Source organism: Torulaspora delbrueckii, chromosome 7 (genome assembly GCF_000243375.1).
Source record: "Torulaspora delbrueckii CBS 1146 chromosome 7, complete genome".
Taxonomy (NCBI): Eukaryota; Fungi; Ascomycota; class Saccharomycetes; order Saccharomycetales; family Saccharomycetaceae; genus Torulaspora; species Torulaspora delbrueckii.
The window spans coordinates 708,816-719,959 of record NC_016507.1 but is presented as its reverse complement, the minus strand read 5'-3'; the positions used below and the strand labels follow the sequence as shown (position 1 = coordinate 719,959).

Here is an 11,144-nt window from a genome sequence, read left to right as displayed (position 1 = left end):
GTTGGCATGGCTTTCAACTCGCTTCCATGCTGTCCGAAAGCACGTCACCCTGCCATTGGCTGGGGAAGACGAGGCCCCACAACAAATAAATGCCAAGGTCAAGCAGACCAGGAGCAAGATCCCAAGTATTTTGATCGTCCCTTCATCTGTTGCCTTGGGCTCACGCGTGTTGAAAGGTGACGTGAGAAGGGCCATAATAATGCACCTTTTGATGATTAGTCATCGCAAACGTTCATAGACCCGTAACACCATCATCAAGGTGCGCTGTAGCACAAGCTTGTCGTACTTAGTTCCCTTAAGGCTTGAGGGGGAATGTAAGGAGCCTAATGACCAGATCAACTTCTGCCGTTGGAGATTTTGAGCGGTCGGCTTTATGAGTGGAGAATCATGTGAAATACGCTGCTCAGATCTTAATGGTCCTGTTCTACCGTGGAGTTTGATGATTTATCTTCTGGCGAGGCCAGGCACTTGAGACCTCTTCCAGACGAGTAGTATATGAAAGATAGCCCAAGAAAGCCTGGCTCATTTGATCCACAAGTATTCTTTCCGAATCAAATGACGTTAACCGTTCATTGGTAAGTACCCCATTTTTTACACTAGTCATTCGCATATTACTTAGTGACTGAGATAATAAACCAATAACACCGGACCTCATCTTTTCAAGCTTTCGATTATCATATTTATGACCCTCATACATCCAGTACTAACAAATGGAAGTAGTGTGCCGTTGTATTCAACTACTTATCCTGTAAAAGTTGTTGTTATTAGCATAAGTGAGATGGCGGCTATTCTGCTTTTTATACCAAAATCTTGGAACCCATAAAAACTTAAAAAAATCATAAACAAACTTTAAAAAATGTTTCATCAAAGCTGGCCTAGATAGCCAGTATATAATATTACCAGATACTTGATACTCGTCGTTGAGCTGCCTCGCTACATATCATTCCTCATTTACAACCGATGTTTCCTCTGTTTGGATTGAAGCTGCTCAAATCTTTTGAAAGGCTCACCTTTCAACCAGAAGGGCAACGTAGTATTCGTTTCACGACTTTGCGCCTTGATTAGCGCATCGCCGCTATTCAGCAACCGCTTGATGTTGAGCATCGCCTGTCTATTGTTGCCCTTGAGCGATTGGTCCAGCAATTCATGCACTCGATGATTGAATTCTTTAGTGGAACCCTTGGGAAGGTTGAAATTCTGTGAAATCATGCGGGACTGAATCATTTCATCATAGCCGATTCTAGTGCTGAAGAAGAAATGCTCGTTGGCTCGATTCACACCCAATTTTGAGGGCACAGTCACAGAGCACCCCAGCTCTGCTACAAATCCCAACGAAGTAAACGGAAGGAGTACATAAACCGATTCATTCATAGCATAAACCATATCACACAGCAGGACTAGCGAGGCAGCTAAGCCAATGGCAGGTCCATTTAAGCAGCAAACAAGTAGCTTAGTATGGTGTGCAAAGACGTCGGCCACATAAACATTCATAGCGGCGATCTCTGCTCTCAAACGATCCTCCCTTTCCCGGACCCCCGTCTTGTCTATATCTTTGATTGACTCGAACTTTCCTCCAGCAGAAAAAAACTCACCTGTACTTTGGAGGACTGTGGCAACCACTTCGTTATCCTCTTCAGCCATTTGTAACAGTCTGGCTATCTCTGTAAAGCTGTCGAACGACAGTGAGTTCAACTTTAAGGGATCATCAATAGTGATCGTGACAAACAGCCGCATTCCTTCCCGTGCCTAATCATTGTCTTATCAAATACAACTTAAGATATGCTGGAAGTTCTCTTGAGAGCCGGGGTGTCATCCTTATATGAGCTCGACCTCGCTTGGAAGTGGGGCGTTCTCAATGATCTCTCTAAATGGAGTTTAAAATCTCCGCATCTCTTTTAAGAGCCTCTTCTTGCCTCTCTTGCCGTTCAGCGTCGTGTTTGTCATGCTTCAACCTGCTCTTCTTACTCTTAGCCTTCTTTCCTTGAACAACCCATTTCTGTAAAGCTTCAGTTCTCGAGTCCAATCGTGCGTCGCCATTGTGGAATCGCGCAATTTCAAGAGCCATCTTCTCCCTGGCGATCTTTCTGTTATTCTCTCTTGATCTGGTTTCTTGACAAGTGACGACAATTCCAGTCTCAAGATGTTTCAATTGCACTTTAGAGTTACATTTGTTGATCTTTTGACCTCCAGGTCCTCGTCCACCATGTAGGAACTTCTCCTCGCATTGTATTTCCATTTCATTGGTGAACTTTGGTCTTGGAGGCAGCTTGTTCTTCTTGATCAAATTCAGAGTAGTCGAACAGAACCATCGTACATTCATTCTTTATTGGCGGTCTTTAGTCTCATCGAAATACAGTGAAATAAAAGTGCAATGCGCGCACCTTAACTGTCAGTGTTACTCAATAACTGCTATATTTTGACACAAAGGATGTTACGCTGTATATTTCGAAGATCATGGCCATTACGTGGACCGTTAAGAGTAAGATATAGCACAGTGTCACCTAAATCTCGACTGCTAAGCAATGAGCCAGCCAAAATGACTAGTGGTAGCGGATCAACAGCTCCGCGGGGGGGATTTATGGGTAAACTGCCTGAACAACTGATCTCCGAGGGCAATGGAATGAAACCTACTCGAGCTGAGAACCAAATCGACACGCTTAAATGTTACAACATGTTGGTTGACCGCGGATTCACGCCTGCACAAACCGAGCTGGTAATAGACCTGCTATTGGAAACTTTGAATAAAAATTTCTTCTCAAGTTACAACAATGTGTTCTTGCAAAATATGGAACTTGAGAATCAATCACATCTTTTCCATGCTGCAGAGACCGAGTTGAAATATGCTATCCAAACATCAAGAGACAGTCAATTGAACGATCAGCATTTACAATTAATGAAATTAATTCGTGACTTGGACTCCTTACAAGACGAAATCAACGAATTGATAATAAACCTTTTACAAAAGGATTCTAAAGTGGACTTTAATAATCAAAAGACTGAGAACACCTTACTTCAAAGAAAGATAAAATTGGAGTTAAGTGACTGCACCAATAAAATCGCTACGAAAATGCTTGGTAATGCAAGATCAGAGATTGAGAGTTTGAGATGGCAAACCACTAGAAGTGGTCTTTTGGCGATTCTGATTTTAGTGTTCTTCATTATGGGAGGTGCCAGTTTTGCAAGGAAATTAACTGCTCAACATGATGAGGCAGAACTTAAAGAATCAGAAGCAAAGGAGCCAGAAATAACACAATAATTAAGTTATAAAGATGCACTCAAAGCTTATGCCTCCTTTGTTTTTGGCTCAACTGTTTGAAGCTTCGTTGTGGGATTCCCTTGACCCAGTATTTTATCGCATCGTTGACTTCTACGGAGTTAGCCCGTTCGAGGTCTCTAACATAGTTTTCCTTCACCAGTTTCTTGATACCAAGCACACTGGGCCAATGCAAGTCTTTGACTTTCAATTTCAAGTCTTTCATAACGGCCTCGTTGAATTCTTCGGTATTGCTCATCTCATAATTTTTAGTAATGATGGTACCCTCCAGTTTGTCGTATTTTATTGGCTTACTGAACATCAAACTCTCAAAGGATACACTGCTCCCCAACTTCATAGGTAAAGTGACAGAGGTCCCGCCTTCAGTCACTAGTCCAATGCTCGAAAAGGGATACAGAAGGTATACTTTGTCGTTCATGGCATATACGATATCACATAGCGCGCATAGCGCAGCACTCATACCAATAGCAGGTCCATTCATGCAACATATGAGAGCTTTGCTATGTCTAGAGAACATATCAGTCACATAGACATTACGTGAGACAAAATAACTCAACCATTTGTTAAGCTCCGGTTCACTCGAGTCCTTCTTCTGCGCCTTCAAAATCGATTGGAAATCTGCGCCGCTGGAAAAGAATCTGCCACTGCTTTGCAATACAGTGAAATAAATCTCGGGATCTTGATCAGCCTTCTCAAGCAGTTCGGCCAGATAAAGGTATTCGGGACCCCCAAGCGCATTTAAAGATCCCGGATCGTCCAGTTTTATCACGAAAAAAGGCCCATCCTTATGAAACTTGATCCTGTCAGTACTATTGTCAGCTGCCATCTTGAAGTTTTAGGTACTTTGCATGATCCATGAATAGGATTCAATTAGTACATGTGGCCCAGTCCTCCTTTTATATCTTTTAGTATTTGGGGTCTTTTGGCACAGCCGTACTGTTCGAAAGTTCGGGGTTAAAACTTGAAGCGAATTGAAAAATGATGAAAAATTCAGGCGATGCCCAACATAACAAGCTCGATCAGCACTCAAAGAAAAACCAAGCCAATCCAGCGATGTCTGATACGGAGTCAATTGATGAAGGATTTGGCCTTTTTGAAGAACCTGAGGATTTCCGCCCTCCGCCACCCGCTGCGCATTTCGCAGAGTACGAGAGATCAAGCGTATCGCCCGAATCTAAGTCTCAAATCGGTAAGATCCAACTACGTTTAGTTGGTAGCTCACCACTTTGGGGCCACCTGCTGTGGAACGCAGGAATTTACACAGCAAAGCACCTGGACCGTAATACTCAGTTGGTTAAGGGTAAGAAAGTCTTGGAACTTGGAGCAGCTGCTGGGCTCCCATCTCTGGTTTCATCAATGATTGGTGCGGAGAAGGTTGTGTCTACTGACTACCCAGATGCTGATCTGTTGCAGAATATACAACATAATGTCGACCATGTACTCTTCGAGGGTAAATCAGTGTCTGAAATTTCTCAGAGAGATATTGTTGTTGAAGGTTATATTTGGGGGAATGACTACTCACCTCTGCAAAAACACATTGGTGGTCCTGGCGCGAAGTTTGATTTGATAATCTTGAGCGATTTGGTTTTCAATCATACAGAGCATACAAAACTCTTGCAAACCACGAAGGATCTTTTGGCAGATGATGGCAAGGCTTTGGTAGTGTTCTCGCCTCATAGACCTTGGTTGTTGAACGACGATTTACAATTTTTTGAGACTGCTAAGGAATTTGGCTTAAAACCAGAGGTTATTGAGATGGTGAATTGGAAGCCAATGTTTGAAGAAGACGAAGAGACATCAGAAGTAAGGTCTCGTGTTTATGCCCACTACCTGACGCATTGAAGTAACGTAATGAAAACCGATGCTGATTTATATCGTAAAATGTAGACAAGTACAATCTATTATAGAACCCAAAAAACAAAACAAGCTTGAAAAGTCATTGCCCAACGGCATATTACTTGGTGAAATTATCCTTTAGATTTGAGAAGTTACAACCACTGGACACAGACTCACCAGAATCATATGCAAAACATGTTGTACCTTGAGCGCAGGCCATTGTCACCCAAGTACCATAGTTACAGATGGCAAATTCGCCGGTGGAAGAGCATGCAATATCACCATTGCTACAAGTTTCCTTGCCGTTGTATTTTCCGGATGAGTAAAGTGCATTCAAGCTTACTGCCTGTTCATGCGCTGTAGAAGCACTTGTAGTGGCCTGAGTAGTTGTAGCACTTGTAGTTACAGCAGGAGTAGCAGTTGTAGCAGTTGTAGCAGTTGTAGCAGGAGTGGTTGTTGAAGCTGGAGTAGTTGTTATGACGGGAGTAGTTGTTGTGACAGGAGTGGTTGTTGGGGCCAATGTAGTTCTAGTAGCCGAGCTAGAAGTCTCCGTTGTAACAACAGGGGTCTCGTTTGAACTGGTCGAAACTTGTTTGATGTTTGCGGAAGTCAGGGTCTGTGTGATCTTTACTGTACTCGTAGTAGAAGTTGTCGAAGAATCACTGGCAGACGTCGTGACAGAAGTTTGAAGAGTGTCTTGAGGCGCAAGAGTTGTAGTCTTAGCTTCAGTGTTTGTAGCGACGGTCGTGGTAGGGAAAGAAGGTTCAAGTGTGGAAGTCTTGGCCTCAGAGCTGGAAGTCGTGGCTGGAACTGCGATAGAGCTTGTGGAAGATGATGCCGAAGAAGTGAAGGTTGAAGAACTGCTAGACGCAGAAGTACCTGTCAAATCACTGCTTCCTGAACTCAAAATGTTCTTGATGTGAGAAACATAAGATTGACCGTCAATCTTGTTGGCAAACGCCTGGGAAGCATCCCACATAGCAACACCCCCAAAGTTGGCAGTAGTTGAAATTTTTGCAATTGTCTCCTTCAATAAAGACAAATCTGAAATATAACCTGAACTAGCAGCGGTAGCAGAACCTGGTAAACCTAAGTATAACTTGATATCTTTGTTTGGAGATACGCTTTGCGCAAAATTTAGCCAGGTATCCCAGTTAAAACTCTTGTCAACGTTACAGTAGTTGTTGTAGAACTGGATGAACGCAAAATCAACGTCGGCGTTGGCTAGTACATCACCGACGGATGCGTCTGGATAGACGCATTGAGGAGCTGCGGAGATGTAGTATTTCTTGGTACCTTTGGCGAAAAGAGTTCTTAGCTCAGTAACTAAGGCAGCGTAACCAGTAGGTTGATTGTTCTCAATATCAAGGTCAAATCCATCAATAATTGCAGAGTCAAATGGACGTTCAGCAGTCCCAGAACCTTCACCAAATGTGTCCCAAAGTGTTTGAGCAAATTGCTTAGCGCTGTTGTCATCACTAAACCCATATGCACCAGAAGCACCACCTAAAGAAAGGAAAACTTTCTTACCAAGGGACTGACAAGTTTTGATATCCTGAGCGATCTCGGAACAGTGCAGTGTGCCATCTCCAAATGAAGTAGTACAAGCACTTGCAAAGTTTAAACCGATAGTTGGGAACTGATAAAGGAAGGACAACAGATAGATATCTGCATCAGTGGACTGACAATATTCACCCAATGACTGCTGAGAACCAGCAGAGTTTTGACCCCAGTAAAGTGCCACATTTTGCTTGGATTGTATGTCAAAAGCATATGTCAAAGGGCTGAGGAGAAGTAGGCACAGCCAAGTAAGGAATGAACTGATCATTGGAAAGATCTTTAGTAGGTTTTTGAAATAAGTTAAAATGAATGGATATTCAGTCGATGATGACCGAGTAAAAGTTTGAAAGGAGTGAACGACTTGGATTTGATTTGGTGGTAGGAACCGTTAGGAAACAATCTGCTATACTTTCAATTCAATGGCTTGTTAAATACTTCTACCTCCTAAAACACTTGTAACTTCTTGTAACGTTCTATTGTCAAGCTTGCTGGGTACCTCTGTTTGCTAGTAAACAGACAATTACAAAGAGCTTGACAACGAAATTGTTACCTACGTTCAGGTCAGGCAACCACAGACCACCTGAAACTTCAAGCAGCAGTCATCGAATGGTAAAGATGACAATGCTCAACTGGCCAATGTCCCTAGCATGTAAACAAACCTGCACAACTCAAACATACATCAAACAATAGAACGCCAACCGAATACCGCCTTACGCGATTCTGAGCTTATGTGAAAGCTTCTATTTGTTTGTTTATTTGTTTGTTTGTTTCAGGTGGCAGTACGACACGTCAAACCAGCCATTTTTCACAACACGAAAATACAAACATACCCGCAAGGCTAAGCACTTTCTAAGAGTAATTAATCGTTTCAAAGGCTATTGAAGGTCATTTTCACTGTCCAAGAGTCATAGAGACATGGAGTTTCACCGCAAGAGTGCTCCTTGTTGTCATCCAGCTTAAAGCGCTGACCAGCAGAGTAAAAGCCAGATTATCGCCTCGCTTCGAGCGACTAACCAGCTTTGAAAGCCATCTGACCAACATAGGCTGGTAAGCTATTAAGGATTCAGATCTTGTGAGCAATTCAGGGTGTTCATCATTCAGGTTGCTAACTGCAGAGCTCACCATGGAGAACGACAAAAAATCAATTCCTTAAAACAGGTCTTTCTCTAATCAAACGAGACCAACCTGGGACATTATACCATCCATTGAGCACTAGCTGAGTCTCTGCAAGCCTCTTGATGGGCCATCTTGATACCTTTAGTGTAGTGAAAATCACTCTTGACGTTTGGAACTTTAGAGTATTGAAGTCAAAAGGGGCAAGCGAATCTACAGATACAATGCCTTAGTTGACAGTAGTTACTGGTGAATATCGCGTCTAGTTTAGCCCATAGGTCTCTGCTACGATTCCGCCGACGGAGAGCTTCTTAGAAAGATATGGGTCTACTGAACTCTGCGGATAAGGACCAAATTAAGAGGGCACTGCCTAAATCTTCAAATAAGATCATTGATGTCGCTATAGCGAGACTTTACATTGCATATCCCAATCCTAATGAATGGCAATATACGGGACTATCTGGAGCAGTCGTTTTAGTTGACGATCTAGTTGGCCATACGTTTTTCTTAAAGTTGGTGGATATCAAAGGACATAGAGGTGTTTTATGGGATCACGAATTATACGTTAACTTTGAATACTACCAAGATCGAACCTTTTTTCATGCATTCGAGATCGAAGATTGTTATGCTGGTCTCTTATTCGAAGATTTGAATGAAGCTTCACATTTCTTAAAAAGGGTCCATAAACGTGAGAAATATGCATCAAAGAAGACTTTATCTAATAAGAACGCAATTGCATTGACCAAGAAAGTGAACGAAGAGAGGGCAAATACTGTGGTGAAAGGTCCTCGAGGAGAATCTTTATATGGTAATCAGCGTGAGAGATACAATTATGATAATGCTGAATCAATCCCAATAGTAAAGCATAAGGCACCACCACCTCCACCACCTGTAGCGCCTGCTCCAGAATCGAGTGATGAAGAATCTGTCGAAGACACGGTTTCGGACTGGACTTCTTCGGCACCTGCAACGGCGCCAGCTACGCCAGCACCACATATATCGGCACCAGAAACCCCAGTAGCCTCTTCAGCATCATCACAACCAAGGGCAAAACATCCTATACCTCCTCCTCCACCCGCCTCATTGGTTCCTCCGGCTCCTGTTCAGGCAGCTCCAGCAGTACCAACTTCTCCGGCTCCACCAGCTCCGCCTGCTCCACTTGCTCCACCAGCACAATCGGCACCAGCAGCGGCTCCACCGGGTGCTCAAACTCCACAATCCCCGACATTACCTCGTAGGAATAATAACCCATTCCCATTCCCCGTGCCACAGCCAACCGCATCTCAACAAACCAATCCATTTCCATTCCCAGTACCTCAGCAATCGACACCTATGTCACCGCCGCCTCAAAGCACACCATTCCCAGTACCTGCACAAACACAACCGTCGTTGCCAGCTTTCAACAGGCCTGTTCCAGCACCACCTAATAGAAATAGTCGCCCTGTGCCAGCTCCTCCAAATAGGATGGGAAGGAACCCACCACCGGTGCCACCTTCGAGACATGGTCAGGCTCCTCCACCTTCCCCACACAGACGTATAACGCCACAGTTGACCACGCCAGGTGGATTGCAAACTCAGACAACAGGTAGAGCACCAGCTCCACCTCCGCCTAGACGCGGTCCAGCTCCTCCCCCTCCTCCAAGAGCAGCAAGAACCCAGCAATTCCCACAACAATCACCTCGCCCTGCAGAAGTAACATTTCCGCTTCAAGGTCAATATCAATCACCTCCACCACCTCCAACACCACCAACTACGTTCAACAGTTTACCAGCGGCAACAAATAATGTAGCATCACCACCACCACCGCCACCAATGCCTGTGCAGAACACGGCAGCTGTCCCACCTCCACCACCTCCAATGCCTGTGCAAAACACGGCAGCTGCACCACCTCCACCACCTCCACCTATGCCAGCTCAAAATTCAGCTGCACCACCACCGCCACCTCCCTTCATGGCCCAACCACAAGCTACTCCAGCTGCGCCACAGAGTACTTTCGTTGAAGCTACTGGTGATTCTGGTCGTGACGCTTTACTAGCATCGATTAGAGGTGCAGGTGGTATAGGAGCTCTACGGAAAGTCGACAAATCACAACTTGATCGACCATCAGTATTATTACAAGAAGCACATGGCCAGCCAGCTCAACCAACGACAAATTCATCGGGCCCTCCACCACCTGGAGGTGGTTCGTTAGCAGACGCACTGGCTGCAGCATTGAGTCAAAGGAAAGCCAAAGTTGGTTCAGATGACTATGATAATGGCGATGATTGGTAAAAATGTAATTATAAATAAAGTCTAATTATTTCCATCTTGGAAGTATTTATTTTCCCAAACGGTTATCCATTTCAATTTCTTGGGATCTGAAGTGTTGAGATTCTTGATGATTTTTACCATCTGGCCTAAACTATCGTTCAAGGCGGTTATGTTATCTTTAAAATCGGCCGGTTCAAACGAAGCATCCGACATAAACACATCTGAAAGAAACTCATCCAATTGTTCCACAATCAGCAGTTGCAAGGTGTGTAGTTTATCCAGCATACTAGCCTTGGTACTTTTTGAATTGTAGACATTTGTAGCTAGCGATTTGGCAAAGGACGAAAGTAATAGTTTAACCATCTTTAAATTAGTCTTCCATTGTATCAGGAATTTTTCCATAGCTTTCAGAGCCTGTGCATCATCATCTTCTTTCTCTTCATCATCCTCGTCGCTCAAGTCATCATCGATCAGTAGCTCATCTCCAAATTGTGGATCTTCTAACCACGAATCCACATCCTGAACCATATCATCGACCAAATCACAACTGCTACGAATGCTATCAGCTAACAGTTGAAAGTTCCCCTTCTTTGCCAACTCATCCAAAGAATCACATGCTGCCCAAATACTACCAATAGTGATGAGCCTATCATTGTCATCACCCTTGCCCTCTTCGATCATCCTCTCAATATCTTGACACAAAGAGGACACACCATTGAGTAAATTCAGCACCAATGAGTCAAGCTTCTTGGCTAAGTATGAAGTCCAAGTATCGCTCTTATCATTGTGAATCAACGGCAGGATACTCAAGAGGTAAAACAATGAATTTGTAAAGTTCTGCAGTTCTTTGAAGACAACTGGGTAGTTTTCAAAAAACTTGGCTGGTTGACATACTATCCCAATCTTTGTTGAATGAGCTTTTATTATCTGGGACAATTTTTGGATCTCTGTCAATGGATCCGAGTCTTTAAAGCTCGTAGTAGATTTAATCTCTCTTAAAGATTGCACATCCTTGTAAGGTTCAATGAACTGGGATTTGATAGACTCAACCAGCTCCTTAAGCTTATCCTGATCAATTTCGCTCATCAGTCTTTTCAGTCCTCAAGTTATA

The 11,144-nt window shown here is 43.6% G+C and overlaps 8 protein-coding genes across 8 annotated transcripts; 3 read left to right on the top strand and 5 right to left on the bottom strand.

Moving 5' to 3' along the window:
• Nucleotides 1–951: 951 nt before the first annotated feature.
• Nucleotides 952–1,734, bottom strand: DCI1 (putative dodecenoyl-CoA isomerase DCI1; the record flags this gene model as incomplete). Its single annotated transcript, XM_003682926.1, has 1 exon — nucleotides 952–1,734. The coding sequence occupies one exon, from the start codon at nucleotides 1,732–1,734 to the stop codon at nucleotides 952–954; it is 783 nt and encodes a 260-aa protein (XP_003682974.1).
• A 130-nt stretch (nucleotides 1,735–1,864) lies between these two features.
• Nucleotides 1,865–2,320, bottom strand: RSO55 (Rso55p; the record flags this gene model as incomplete). The annotated part of the gene is made up of 1 exon (XM_003682925.1): nucleotides 1,865–2,320. The coding sequence occupies one exon, from the start codon at nucleotides 2,318–2,320 to the stop codon at nucleotides 1,865–1,867; it is 456 nt and encodes a 151-aa protein (XP_003682973.1).
• Nucleotides 2,321–2,428: 108 nt separating this feature from the next.
• Nucleotides 2,429–3,256, top strand: PUT7 (Put7p; the record flags this gene model as incomplete). Its single annotated transcript, XM_003682924.1, has 1 exon — nucleotides 2,429–3,256. One exon carries the CDS (start codon nucleotides 2,429–2,431, stop codon nucleotides 3,254–3,256), a length of 828 nt encoding a protein of 275 aa, XP_003682972.1.
• A 19-nt stretch (nucleotides 3,257–3,275) lies between these two features.
• ECI1 (dodecenoyl-CoA isomerase) lies at nucleotides 3,276–4,100 on the bottom strand (the record flags this gene model as incomplete). The annotated part of the gene is made up of 1 exon (XM_003682923.1): nucleotides 3,276–4,100. The coding sequence occupies one exon, from the start codon at nucleotides 4,098–4,100 to the stop codon at nucleotides 3,276–3,278; it is 825 nt and encodes a 274-aa protein (XP_003682971.1).
• A 227-nt stretch (nucleotides 4,101–4,327) lies between these two features.
• On the top strand, nucleotides 4,328–5,116 carry NNT1 (S-adenosylmethionine-dependent methyltransferase; the record flags this gene model as incomplete). The annotated part of the gene is made up of 1 exon (XM_003682922.1): nucleotides 4,328–5,116. The coding sequence occupies one exon, from the start codon at nucleotides 4,328–4,330 to the stop codon at nucleotides 5,114–5,116; it is 789 nt and encodes a 262-aa protein (XP_003682970.1).
• Nucleotides 5,117–5,228: 112 nt separating this feature from the next.
• On the bottom strand, nucleotides 5,229–6,938 carry CTS1 (chitinase; the record flags this gene model as incomplete). Its single annotated transcript, XM_003682921.1, has 1 exon — nucleotides 5,229–6,938. One exon carries the CDS (start codon nucleotides 6,936–6,938, stop codon nucleotides 5,229–5,231), a length of 1,710 nt encoding a protein of 569 aa, XP_003682969.1.
• A 1,166-nt stretch (nucleotides 6,939–8,104) lies between these two features.
• On the top strand, nucleotides 8,105–10,054 carry LAS17 (actin-binding protein LAS17; the record flags this gene model as incomplete). Its single annotated transcript, XM_003682920.1, has 1 exon — nucleotides 8,105–10,054. The coding sequence occupies one exon, from the start codon at nucleotides 8,105–8,107 to the stop codon at nucleotides 10,052–10,054; it is 1,950 nt and encodes a 649-aa protein (XP_003682968.1).
• Nucleotides 10,055–10,075: 21 nt separating this feature from the next.
• On the bottom strand, nucleotides 10,076–11,119 carry TDEL0G03890 (uncharacterized protein; the record flags this gene model as incomplete). Its single annotated transcript, XM_003682919.1, has 1 exon — nucleotides 10,076–11,119. The coding sequence occupies one exon, from the start codon at nucleotides 11,117–11,119 to the stop codon at nucleotides 10,076–10,078; it is 1,044 nt and encodes a 347-aa protein (XP_003682967.1).
• Between the last annotated feature and the right edge of the window lie 25 nt (nucleotides 11,120–11,144).